Source organism: Triturus cristatus, chromosome 8, assembly GCF_964204655.1.
Source record: "Triturus cristatus chromosome 8, aTriCri1.1, whole genome shotgun sequence".
In the NCBI taxonomy this organism is placed as follows: domain Eukaryota; kingdom Metazoa; phylum Chordata; class Amphibia; order Caudata; family Salamandridae; genus Triturus; species Triturus cristatus.
The window spans coordinates 1,348,689,823-1,348,703,839 of record NC_140591.1 but is presented as its reverse complement, the minus strand read 5'-3'; the positions used below and the strand labels follow the sequence as shown (position 1 = coordinate 1,348,703,839).

Below are 14,017 nucleotides of genomic sequence, written 5' to 3'. Positions count from 1 at the left end.
GTCTAGTCAGCAGATTGAAAACATAGTGGAAATAAAACTAGTTTTCTTTCAAATTCTTGGATCAAATCGATTTTTAAAAAAACACCTTTTAAGAACATTCAAGCTTTTCAAGTGAATAGTAGTAATGAATGCTCTAAGGATGACAAGTATCAAAGGGCAATTGTTGATTGTCTCATCTGAGTCCCTTGCACTTCAGTGAAGGCATGGCTGAATCCCACCTCAGAAGTTTACAAATTATTTCTAATGATAACTAAGCAGAAGGTACAATGGATAGTTCAGCTTTGACAATCCACAGCTTGCTTTAACCTTCAGAAAATTCATAATGAGTAATGTAAGTTTGCTATTACATAAAGCATATTTTTAGAACCTTTGGTTAGACTGGTGGGAAGTAAAACTACCCTTGTTTGCTAATTTCTTAGTTAGATATAACTCTATAAACTGACCACTAACTGTTAACAAAACATCTAATGCACCTCTGTCCAAAAAACAGAGGCAATGGTCATTAATGATCATTCCAATCTACGAATTTATGTCATTTGGCAAACCAGCTGGGTACCTTCCCAGTTCCAGTATTAAAAAGCTAGGGCTCTGGACAGATGATAAACTCCAATTTACTATCAGGTCATCATTAGTATAACCTTGCCCATGCCAAATTAACCTGCTTGATAATACACCCAGAAGACTGCAGCCAGAAAGATGATTGGTGCCTCTTGATTTGGTATTTCTCATCCTCTTCTTAGGAAATGACCTTGCTTCCCAATCAAAGCACAGATTTAGTTCAAATGTTTGTGTACACAGTTCACTAGTACTTGTATGAACATGCAACCTGCTTTATCAATAACATAAAATAAATATATATTGCCATGTGAACTCTGTGTCCTTCAAAAGCTATTATACGGAGTATTCTGAGATTGCATAAATACAGAAGAGGTGGTCTGTCCTTCATTTTGGGCTACTAAAATTTAGTAATACTGTGCCTGAAGTTCTCAGCTCCATCTTATGTCATGGGACATTCAGAAATGTACTAAAACATGTTAATTCTTGCAAACATTTTACTTTAAGTGAAGTAATTTCCCTGAGTGTATGTGCCAAGAAGTCTCTAGTTAGTAGATGAGCACTTAACAATAAAACATATTACATAAAATAACAAAGGAAGATGTGCACAACAGTTATTGCAGAGGTGCACGTTATTTGGATATTGACCCTGCTGACCCCTTTAAAATTGAGAATCACATATTCCATGTTTTGCCGTCATAACTGTTACAGAAGTTCACCTGCGCCAAAGGTTCCATCCTTCCTGGCTTCTCTCTGAGGAGGGAAAGACTGATTCGTCCGGATTAGCATAATCTCTAGTCTGTAAGAAAGTGCTATGCACTGATTGACAGGGAACTTTGCCTCAACTTCCCATCTGTGTGTATAAAACTCAGAGGCATCCCGCAATTCTAACTTTGCTTGCAGAAACGCTGCTGATGAAGGTGCATTCTGGAGTGTGGAGCCAGCAAACTGCCCATTTCCTCCTAGCCAGGAATAAGTATATTGTCCATGCAAGAGCAACATTTCCTTCATCTGTTGCTGCTGGACTTGCCCTGCATTGATGCCCACTATCAATTCAGCAAGAAAGAGAGTTTGAACCCACTAAACCGCTCACCATAAGACAGAGGAGGCTTCAGACAATTGCATCAACGCATGTAAATGGGGGGCTGTTCTCTCACAGCCTAACAATGAGGGTTTGTGCCCACCTGTATCCTTAATCAGCAGGCGGCTACTAACCCAGGGGGAACAAAGGTGGAGTGCAATAGAAGGGGAGACATTTGCAGTGGTCTGGGCTCTAAAGAAGTTCAGAACATACTTGTTCGGGACTGCCTTCCAAGTTTAGATAGATCACAGACCTTCCACATGGTGAATGCATATGCATGGTTAGAACCCAACACTGTTGAGGTGGTTCATCTCCCTAGAGGGAATGCACTTTGCAGTGGCCATTGCCCTGGAGTGACCACGCATATGGTGATCTTTTTTCCAGGGTTTTTTGCCTTAGCATTGAAAACTCCCTTGAAGGAAGGTAGTTTCTGCTGAGGGAACTCATTTTACATCTGATATCCTTGGCATAATGTTCCCCCAGTATGTTTACCTTCACTCCTAATGGAGGACTGTTTTTTGCTGGCTTTAAAACTCGGTGCACTTTCCCCAGCTAAGCAGTGGTAAGATGTGTATTCCCTCTCCCTTAAACATAGTAAAAATGCATTTACCTGATTGGCACATTTAATTTACATATAGGACACTAATAAATGGTACTACCTCTACCCAGGGCCTGTAAATAAATAATACCAGTGGGATGCAGCACTTATTGTGCCACCCACTAAAGTATCACTTTAAAACATGTCTCAGGCCTACCACTGCAGCTCATTGTAAAGTTTTAAACTGCCATTTTGACCTGGCCAAAAAAAACCTTTAGCAAGGCCTAAACCTCCATTTTTTATACTTGTAAGTCAATCCTAAGATAGGCTCTGAAGGCTCATAGGGAAGGGTACATGGTATTTAAAAAGAAGAATACGTTTATTTAAGATTTACATGTCCTAAAAGTAAAAAACTCCTCAAATTCATTTTTCACTGCTGTAATGCTATCTCTCCCATTGACTAGCCCTGGGCTAACATATCACACAAAATAGGGGCTAACTTCAGAATGCGAGCAGATAGAGGAATGGTTCTTCCACTCATTGGAATTGTAATATGAAATTGTCATTAATGGTAAAGTCGGATTTTAAGTTACTATTCTTAAACAGCCACTTTTAGAAAGTTGACATTCTCCTACCTGAACAAAAAGATCCGTTTTGCGAGTGTGCTGGGTCACATGACTGTCAATAGCTCTCCTGGGGGGATTTGTGCATTCCTTCCAGACATGTAGACAAAAGGGGCCTGGGCATCACAGGACTAGGTCTTCCTGACAGAATGGCTGGTGCGCAGTTGTGCCCTGATTAACCTGCAAAAAACCCTGCCTGCGGTACGCACAAAAGAACCTGACACCGGGCCTGCCCTTGCATTTGTCCCCCAAGACAGAATGGAGCCAAACCCAAAAGAAGAGGAAGATTGTCCGGAAGTAGTTTAAGAGTAGGCCAGGTATTGCCCCCACACGCAATCTGGTACTAGGTATAAATGTTCGCCTTTATAACCTCTCCTCAGAACACTCCTAGACCTGTGGAAGATTCAGAAGGACTGCCCTGCAGTCTGAAGAAGGGAGACTGGACCTGCTACCTTTGAACCCAGGATCTCCAGTAGTCACTCCAAGGGTTAGTTGGCTGTCCTGTTTGAGATTTATGGACACAACAAACTTCCAGAGGGGTTGTATAACAGAGGCATGAATGGCTAAACCATATGTGCCTCAACCACGGAGCCCAAACTGCAAATGTGTCTGAACTACTAATTTCTTTACCACACATGCCTTTACCATGCATGCTTTTACCACACATTTTTATGGAAAGGCTTGATTGATATAGAGATGTGTGGTAAGGATCTGACCATATGACATCTGCCATTAGCCCAAATAACTACTCCGACCCACCTGAGTCCTAAAAAGTACCCTGATCCCTAAAAACGAACCCAACCTTCCTCCCGAGGCATGAAAAAGTTGCCAAACACCCCTGAACCCTAAAAAGTACTCCAGCCTCCCCAAGACCTAACAACCATGACCCCCTGACCCCTAAAAAGTACCCGACCCCACCCTGACCCATAAAAACTAACCTGCGCACTAAAATCTACCCCAACTACTCCCTGAGCCCTAAAATCTAGCCTGATCCTGAGCCCTAATATCTACCCCGACCAACCTGAGTCCTAAAAGCAACCCCAACCCAAGCCCTAAAAACAACCCCACCCCTGAAAACAACCCTGACCCCCTAACCCTTAACCCTAAAAACTACCCAAACCCTTAAAAACTAACCCCTCAAAACCAGACTCCAGCTCCACATACCTCACTGTGTCCTCTCTCGATCCTTCCTGTTCCTGGGACTGCCCATCTCAACATCTAGACCGCGCATATGCCTTAACCACGAAATGCGTGGTTGAGACAAGCATGGTTGCGCTTGCGTGGGAACAGCATTTGTGGCTCTGCCCACATTGTTCAGGCCGATTTACTTTCAGAGGCCTCGCCTGCAACAACATAGCTGGCAGAACAAACTGGACCTGCTAGCACTCTGTTGCTGGCCTCTGTTGAGTGAGTCCTGATACCCAAGAGGTACTCACTGGTCCTTGACCCTTGGTTGGAATCTGAGTGAACTCCTTCTACCTCAAAAACAAACTAAATGTGAAAATCCAGACGTTTGGGGCTCTTTGCGACCACAAGCGGGCTCCTCATGTCAACAAAAATCGACTCTTCTCCTGCCAACATGAAATTCAGATGGTGACCTTCTCTTTGCATCAAACAGCGACCACCCACATCTCCTGCCAATGCGAAGCTCCAGCAACAACTGTTTCTTATGCTAACACTGATCTAATTGCGGTCCCTGCCCAAGCACAGCTCTAGCTGAGACTCTTCAAGTGGAATTGGACTATGAAAAAATAAACTCTTCGCCCGGACAAATCTGGTCCCTGTATTTGACCTATGCTCAACTGTGGTCAGCCTGAACTTGTGATTTTGACTCGGTCCGTGCCACCAGATACCTACGAGAGGAGCTTTGTGCTTTTTGCCCTTATTTTCCGCTAAAATGTTAAAAAATATTTATTCCAGTTCTACTGATTGGAATTTTGTCATTCTGGTGTCATTTTATTTATTGCATTTTACTCTATTTATCTAATTTGGTTTGTAATTTTCCCTGTGTGGTTTTTCACTTTATTACTGTTTGAGTGCTGCATGACTACTTTAAACATTGCCTCTAATTTAAACACGACTGTTTTGTGCCAAGCTACCAGGGGTTTTAGCACAGGTTGATCATATGACTTTGTAGTTCACCCTAACAAGGAATCTGTTTATTACTTCACTGGGGCTCTCACCCCTCACAACTAATAACTAAGGGGCATATCAGCAACACCCGGCGAAAATTATCGTTCAGCGCTCTTAGCGTAAGGATAATTATTGCCGGGTAACGTGGATTTTTATCGCTGAGATAGCGTGCTATTAACAACGCTTATCTCCTCAGCGATAAAAATCCTCACGCTAACTGCCTAACGTGAGATTATCTCTGGAAACCCAGCGATAATCTCACGCACTGTGGTATTAGCTTGCTGATAGAGACTCACAAACTTAGCCATGATATCCACCTTCTATAGGATATCATGGCTAAGTCAGTCCTGAAGCAGGCGTAAGGAAAGTAGCGATAACAGGGGTTATCGCTACTTTTTCTGACGCTATACTTCATAGCGTGGGGCTTGATGATAGGAGAAATGTCGCTTAGCGACATTTCACCTGTCATGTTTGGTCAGGAACGCCCACTTTGCATCTCAATAGAGATGCAAAGCTGGGCGTTAGGAATCCTGACGCTAAAGCAAGGTTTCACGCGCTAGCGTGGCCTTGCTAATTAGGCGATAAAATTATCGCCGCTTTTCGGCCGAAAACGGCTGCAAAAGCGGCGATAATTTTTTATCGCCTGCTTGTAAATATGCCCCTCACTTTCTTACACTTCCAAAATAATCTGTGGAGGACTCCGAGTACCTGCTGATGGAAAGGGGGCATGGGGAGGGTTTCCAGTGTGTGATATTAAATGCAGATTATGTGCAGATATACAGAGCCTGGCTCTCTTGCATATCATTCAACATATTTGTAATTGCAGAGCTATTTTTTGTTGTGAATGCTGTTTTTCTAAGCAGCATATGAATTTCAAATTGTGGTGATGAACCAGAGGTGGGTGAGCCACTAAAGCTTCAAGCTAGGCTTGAGCCTGGCTCTAGCTCACCCTCTTGCACCCTTGAGCCCAAACAGAGCGTAGTTTGATGCGTCTATTGTTTTAACTAAAAACCAATGCATTAATCTTTGTAATAAAATTGTAGAGAGAGAACGAGTTAGTGGCCAAGTTGCATAATTTGAAACCAGAAAGCCTGGGGTGAATCCCAGTTGCCCCGCTGACCAAAGTGTGCGATCCTACACAAATGTATCATTTCACCGTGCCACCTTTTTCTTCCTTATAAGATATGGGACCACCTTGAATTCTGTGAGTTCACGATGTGCACAGTAAAAAAAAAACACTCTCGTGCTTGATTCAATAGACTATAATTGTGCTCAGTGTATAATAAGAATCCCGGACAATTACAAAGTGCTCATTACAACTTTGTTCCTCATACATAAAGAATGGCAGGTTGACAGGAAATTCTGTAAATTCATGTTTAAAAAATAATCCCTTTTAATAAATGTCTCTCGGTGATGTGATATATTCTGCTGTACTAAGGTGAAAGGCTTCCGCATCTTTAAGAAATACACTTAAAAATGTTTTTGAGAATCTATCGTATTTTCACATGATGTTTGTTGCACGCTGCCAAACGTGTTCCTGGCTCGGTACGAGCGCGGGCTTTTAGAGCCAAGCCAGTCCCATGGCCCGCTCTCGTTGGTAATTTGTCGGCTCCCTCGCCTCTATGATGTACAAGAAACAAATTCCAATTACCAAGGTCTGAATAAAAAGGTGTGTGCTTTGTGTATGAGTGCGTGCGGATACTGCAGGGCGTCGAGAAAACAAGCCCCTTGCATGGCCTAAATCGGAAAAGGAAAACAATAACAGAGAAAATAGCAAATATCATGGTGTTGCATATTAATTATAGTGTAACAGTAAATAAAGCTCAGCGGATGTAATTAAATGCCTGCTCTTCCAGAGCAGACTCCTTTCGATTCAAATCTTAGATCTTCACGACTGCAATTAATACGTGTTTGCATAAATAAACGAAACTAAGTGGAGTTTGACGTTTTCAAAAAACGTTACCATTATCGTTGGTGCTAAACATACAGGGGCAGATTTATGACGTCTGGCGCATCTCTGCTAATCAGCAGAGATGCGCCAGAAGAGTTGCGACGCATCTGCCCACCCGTGCGCCACCATTGATGCGCCGCATTTACAATGCGGCGCACCGTGGCACTCGGATGGGCAGATGCGTGACGCATCTCCTGTCGGAAAGGCGGCGCATTGCTGGAGTTGCGTCGCAAGGGCGACGCAGCTCCAGCAAGGCTCGGGGGTGCCCTATCATAACAATGCTGCGTCAATCCTTACGCCTGCTTCAAGCAGGCGCAGGGTTTTGACGCAGCATGGGCTCAAAAGTGACTGAGTGAAATCTTGTAGATTTCATTCAGCCACTTTTAGGAGGCGTTCCTGCGACGGAACGCCCCCCCCTGCACAGGCACGCCTACTGCTGGCGCAGGGCTCTACATCGTGACGCATCTCCCAGATGCGTCATGTTGTAAATACCCCGCAGCATGGCGCAGGATTTGCGCTGCCGCTGCGTCACAAAAGTGACGCAACGGCGGCGTAAATGAGGCGCAAGGGGCTCATAAATCTGCCCCACATTTCGCAGTATAAAAGTTCGTAAAAATGGTCCCAAAAGTCTTGTGAAGTTCCAGTGTATCGTTAAATTTTGCAGCTATATGGGGCATATTACAAGGTCCGGCAATAAATATTGCAAAGCGCGCTTAGTGCTTGCATATTTATCGGCGGCTATCTCTGGAATTTATTGCCTGGTTAGCGCGTTATCAACAACGCGCATCGCTGAGGCGATAAAAATTCCAGAGATAGTTGGGATATCACCGTTTTCCATGGCGGAAAACAGCGATATCCTAGATGATAGGGGCCCGTGGTCTTAGCCACACAATCCACCCCCCATGTTATGTATGCCTTAGTCAGGAATTTAACAGACATTAAATTCCTGTGTTAAGGTATACCTAACGTGATTTAAAAAATCGCTCACCTTCCTTGATAATATCACGAAGCTGCCTTTGCGATATTTCTCCTGGTTGGTTTCACAGCCACGCCTACTTTGCATCTCATTAGCGATGCAAAGTTAGGCGTGCTGGAAACGGGGCTAAATCAGCAAAACACGCTCTTTGCCGATAAGGCGATGAAATTATCAACGCTTTGCGGCCGAAAACGGCCACAAAAGCGGCGGTAATTTCATTGCACCGCCTTGATGATATGCCCCTCAGTTTCTTTAAAAGTTTTGTTATTCTTCTTTTTCTTCGTCTGCTAGAACCCAGTCAAGCCTAAAATGATTGACAGTCCTTGCATATTTGCGTTATGAGTGGACGCTGGAAAACATATGCTGAATTTTCGTCTTCAATAAAGGCCTAGCTAAATATGGTACAGGAAAAGCAACAAGGCCATAGGCTCCCCATGACTCTTATTATTGCTGTTGTTTAAAACCCAGACAGGAGCTAAATCGCCCATGTTCCCTTCTTAGTCTAGGCCCATGGTTGCCCAGTAGAATTGCGGAAAAGTACTCTGACTACTGCAGAAGGAGGTACGTGATATCCAAGTCACAATTCTCTCGCATATATCCCAAGACGAACACATGTACATACCACATAACATGTCAAAGGTTTCTATACATATTTAGGAAAATTGAACAAATAACTTTGCGACTTTACACACTCATGGTGAAAAGTGATCTAATCAAGATGTGATTCGCCTGTTTCTTCGAGATATATCCTTTGGGAAATCTTGAACCATTATGCTAAGGACACAATTGTATGCACATCTGAGAGTGGGAGTCTTCCTGCAGTCCAATAGATGCTTCCTTTGATGACCCCACTTCCCAAAATGTGCATTGAATACAAATAAAATATGTGATTAGTTTTCACAGCCATGTTACATGTTTTACAATTTTCCCACAACTTTACTTTACTTTTGAAAGACAATAGTACCATTTTCATACATAAATTTGAACTTCTCAGAGGTAAATGAAGTCACCATGTTACGGTGAAGCTCATGACAAAAGCCAAAGCGATGCCACACCTTTATGTGATAGTTTTATGAAGCAACCGTTTTGAAATATACATAAACTCACACTCAATATCCAGGTGCATGCTCTTTTGATGGCCGCCGATTCTGCTCGCTGCTTCACAGTCGTATCTTCCGGAATCTGACAGCTTCACATTTTTAATATTCAGGGTTGATTTTCCATGCTGTCCTTTTATTTCTATCCTTCCATCTGAGCTCTGTTGTTTAAAAAAAGGATGAATTATTGAAAATAGATATGCTTGGCTTACGAACAAATCACTGTTCCATTAAATTTTGCAGGACTCAATTAAAATAACAATTGCAATCTAATTGGAAAGTATGCAAAGTGAAATTTAGTTTTCCGATCTCTGCTTCTCTCTCCTTTCTCCCTCAGTCTATCTCCCCACTCCCTGTCTCTCTAAATCATTCTCTCTTTTCTCTATCTAGATTTAAAATGTTAAAAAAAATACAGCTAGTATGTGTTAAGAATATATAAAATCCATTTTATTCATAACTAAGGTGGCTGCATGTAGAATATAGACACAATGGAAGAAATTCTATCCACAAACCATGACTTTCTTTGCTGGCTCTCATGCCCACCTTCGGGGAATTAACTATGACAGAATTTAAATAGGTTTACAACATGAAAGACAATTTAAAATATATGTCAATCAAATGGAGTCAACAGACACATTCACACACGGTTTACATTCACAAGTGTCATACTTAATTAGCTGCCATTTCAAGAGCACGCTGCTACATGACCAGAAACTTAGAGAGTAAAACGCTATTTGCTGAGTAGTTTGCTAAATTGAAGCAGATTTCTGGTGAATCAATGTTTGACTGGAAGTTTATTTTACAAAAAAGTTGCTTCAACAGAGAAAGAACTTGGGCATCCTTTGTGTGTTTTGGAATAGAGGCACCCACTTCCTGGATGTGCTTCCCACATTGCTCCCAAAGGCTTTGGCCACCTTCATTCATTTCATCTTCCCTAGGGAGGCAGCCATTTTGTATGACAGAATACTCCATGGCCTGACCCTTGCTCACTAGACCGCTTTCCATCTACAAAAGCCACAGAAGACACGCTACTCCATGTCCTGCTCATTGCTGCTTATACTGCTTTCTAACTTCAGCCTTGGAATAACTACTGCACTCATGTTAATTTCTATATGAGTGAAAGAACAGATTCAAGTTGCCTACTGATGGGTGTTCGGAATTTTGTTTGGGTACCAACTGACGGTGTATACAATGTTCTGAAGTATAATATAATGCTTCTGTACCCTCTGGGTGCATAATCGTTTGATTTCCACTGAATCACCTGCTTGAACATAGGACCGGGATCCCACCTTTCCCTACCTCATAAGGTTAGGCTCTGATCCATTGTGCATTAAGTTGCAAAGCACCCCGATAATCCTATTTCCTATCCTATTCCATTAGACGTCGCTAAGTACTAGGCTTGTTAGGCCCTACATGTGACATTCCATTCAGATGCTTTCTGACCTCACCGTCTTGTACTATACCATAGTTGGCTCCAGTCATCCAGCGACACCTCTCTGCTAAGGTTGCCTTACATATCATTTGATATTTACTGAATTGGAAACACAAATTTAAAAATTCCCCTTTTCCTAACCCTTCCCCCGATCAACATGGTGTCCATAGGCCACCTCCCTTCAGCCTCCCATCTGAAGAAATCCTGTCACCAATTCTAAAGAATCATCTACCTGTACAATATATCTGGAATGCCATGAAGAATTTCGACCACAGTCTCCTTGAACAGCTCTGCCCAGCTAACCAGGCCCATGTGTGATGTAGTGCTTCAGTCAAGGTTTTTTCTCTGAATTCTGGGACTTGTAGTCTGGTTTATTTCAGTATCAAACATGTTCCACAATTCAAAGAAAAAACATGGACTCAGACATGTATTGAAGCGGGAAGCTTGCCAGCTATGCTTGAAGTTTTCCCCAAACTCTCATCTCTAAACAAAACTGCTTCCCCAAGAAGAAGCAAACAGAAAACACCTCCTATTGTTCTCCAATAACATTTCATTATGGCTTCGAAATTTCTTATCTTCCTTATTTACCACCTAAAAAGCGAAAATTCCCTATGTCAGAAATCTGACCATGGGGGGGGTGTGGCGCCCGAGTGAATGGCGGCACCCGGGTGAAGCTCCGCGGTCCGCTGGGAAGACTCGGCATCTAAAGACCTGCTGCCGCATGGACGGAGGCGCATAATGACCTCTGAAGACCCAGCGCTTGCTTTGGGACCCCCGCTGACTTCAAATGCGGAATTTAACTGCCTCTCTCACCGAAGTGAGTTCTCCAGCGGCTTCGCTCTTAGCGCGGCTGCCATTTTGAATTTCCATGCACGCGAACGCATCTCCTCACAGAAATGTTGAAGTTTCTTTTTTGACCACCAATGCCCATACGTTCACTAATATTACACCAAAAACGTTGCCTGGCAGTTTTTTGAGGGGGAACTGTGGCATTTTACTGCTGTTTCCTTCCATTTTGGACATTGTTTAAGTCTCCTCACCTAAGTGTATGCAGTAATTCTTATGGTTGGCACTCCATTTCCTGTAAGCATGTCTTTGGGTTGCCACTCCTCTATCAGCATACTTCTCATGGGGATTGTCCTTGGCAAGCCTAACGCAACCTTTTTCTGCGGTGTACTGCCGCATATATTGTTTTTTCTTTCCAACATTGGTGGTACAAGCCGCAGTACATCCATTTGGAGTTCTTGTTTGTTTTTGAATATGTACTTTTATCTCTGGCATACCAGTACGTTGATGGTGGCATGATGACTGTCTGCAATTGACTGTCTTGACTAGAGGAGTCTCCCATGTTTTTTCTAGAAGTTGCTCTTTTGCGCTCAACGCATTGTTAGCTGTGCTTGATCCCTAGTATACTAACACTGGCGCGGAGCACGATAACTGTGTTTTATGGGTAGAATGAAAGTACCTCACCCCTCTCTCTCCAAGTCCAAACACATTTTTATAAAAACCTCAAAGATTTTTTCTGAATTCTCTAAATTGGAAGATTCTTTGGCTTCTTCTCCTCACAGTCACGATACAACAATGGAGCCCTTGTCTGCAGCTTCAGGGAAATCCAACACCAAACGCTTAAAAAAGGATCCTTCGTCGCCGCCTAAATCGGCTTCACCAGTGTCAATGGAGTTATTATTTGCGGAGATTAGAGGTCTTCGGCCATTCATGGAAGAGACTAATACCAAACTACAAGTCTTAACGTAAAATTGGTCTCAACTTGAAGCTAGAGTCTCATCAGTTGAACACAATGTATCTTCCTTTAAAGAAACCTGTGTTACTGTCTCTCGTCTGCTCTACGCTTCAAAAACAAGTTGAGGACTTGGAAAATCGCAGTAGACGCAACAACTTACGTATTTCTGGCCTGGGAGAAGGACTTGAAGGGACAGGCTCTCTTACATTTTTCAAATCATTCCTCCCTAAGTTGCTTCATATGCCGGAGGGGACGATCCTTAACATTCAGCGAGCGCATCGGCTAGGTCGTCTTCCAGCTCACGCTACGTCCCCACCAAGGCCCAGAGGAGTCATCTTATACTTTCTCAAGTATACAGATCTGTTGAAGGTTCTTTCAGCGGTCAGAGTATTCCCTAAGGTCACATGATCTGACTCCTCCCTGTATTTTGCGCAAGACTATGCCAAAACTACCGCCAACAGACGCAAAGCTTTTTTGAGTATGCGAGCTGACCTACGCTCAATAGGAGCCAGATATTGACTATTTGATCCATGCCTCTTTAAAGTCACATATAATAACAAAACCAGCACATATGAAGATCCTGTGCGATTACAAAGCTTTATCAATTCATGTAAGCCGAATGTCATGGATTCTTCTGGTCCTGCATCCTCTTTTTGAATGTTTAATATGGTTCTTTCATTGACATGCTGACCGAATTCTCGTTTCTCCTTTTTGATGTTTGGCAGTTTGCATGTTGTTTTCTCCCTGTTAATAGCATACTTGAAGTTGTTTACTTTGTGTTTTTCTTTTTTGAGACTTTGTTTGTTAATGTTCCTCAATTTTCCTGTTAATGTTCCTTCTTACGGAGTATTCTAATACTGATTCTGTTTTAGCGCCACAGATTACCTACCTTTGTTTTATGATGTCTTCCCTATCCTCCGCATTGCTGATCCCTGGATGCGTCGTCCATTCCATGTGGTTCCACCCCCTCCCCGTCTAGGCCTGGTTTCTCTTTATGTAGGTATGTTTTCCTCCTGTACTCCCATTCTTTTTGTTTTCTTATTCTTTTTGTTTATCTCTCTACTATCTATTCTCTTTATTTCCTTTTTGGACTTTGTTGAGTTCTTTTCTTTTTGCATATCTTGCCCTGTTGTCTTTTCTGATCCGTCTGATCTTCCTCCTGAGGTGGTTATTTCTCAGCTTTTATTGTTATTTATACTTCTCATCCTATGTTTGTTTTCTTATCCTTTTCCTCTGCATCATAGTTCCGGATATATTTCCTTCTGCTTCCTGACTTTTTCTTATAGAATTGTTTATCTTCCTTCTCTACTTTCTGTTTGTCTTCTCTCTTACACTTGGGTCCTGGTAATCATATTTCTGATTTTCATTCCCTTGTATATCCTCTCGGACTATTTTACTGAATCGATTTGCTGTTGTTCCTTCTCCTTGTTTATTTTTACTTTTGAACGGTTATGCCAATGAGATTGAGATTAGTATCATGGAATATTAGAGGGCTGAATTCCCCCATCAAACGACAAAGAGTTATGACCCACTTAGCAAAGATGAATGCTGATATTGTATTCTTACAGGAGACCCACCTAACGGAGAATGAGTCATCAAAACTAAAACGAGGATGGGTAGGGGAAATATTTTATTCTAACGGTGATGGCAAACGCAATGGGGTTATGATGCTCTGTTGTAAGTCACTTGATTGTAAATTTATATCAAAGGAATCTGATACAGAGGGCCGTTGGCTCCATGTTAAATTTCTGCTGAAGGATGTTCCAGTCTCCTTTTTCAATGTATATGGTCCTACTGGTGGTGATTCCTCCTTTTGGTCTTCAATTGCCCAGCAGATGGCCCTTTGCATGGAAGATAATTTTATTCTAGCAGGAGACTGCAATCAGATTT

The 14,017-nt window shown here is 42.5% G+C and overlaps 1 protein-coding gene across 2 annotated transcripts in view; it reads right to left on the bottom strand.

The window, feature by feature from the left end:
- Positions 1–14,017, bottom strand: part of NCAM2 (neural cell adhesion molecule 2) — a 1,313,898-nt gene that overhangs the window by 379,950 nt on the left and 919,931 nt on the right. For both annotated transcript variants that reach the window (XM_085623062.1, XM_085623061.1), the window contains one exon: positions 8,965–9,115. In XM_085623062.1, coding sequence (XP_085479188.1) covers positions 8,965–9,115 — 151 coding nt within the window. The remainder of the gene's footprint in view (positions 1–8,964; positions 9,116–14,017) is intronic.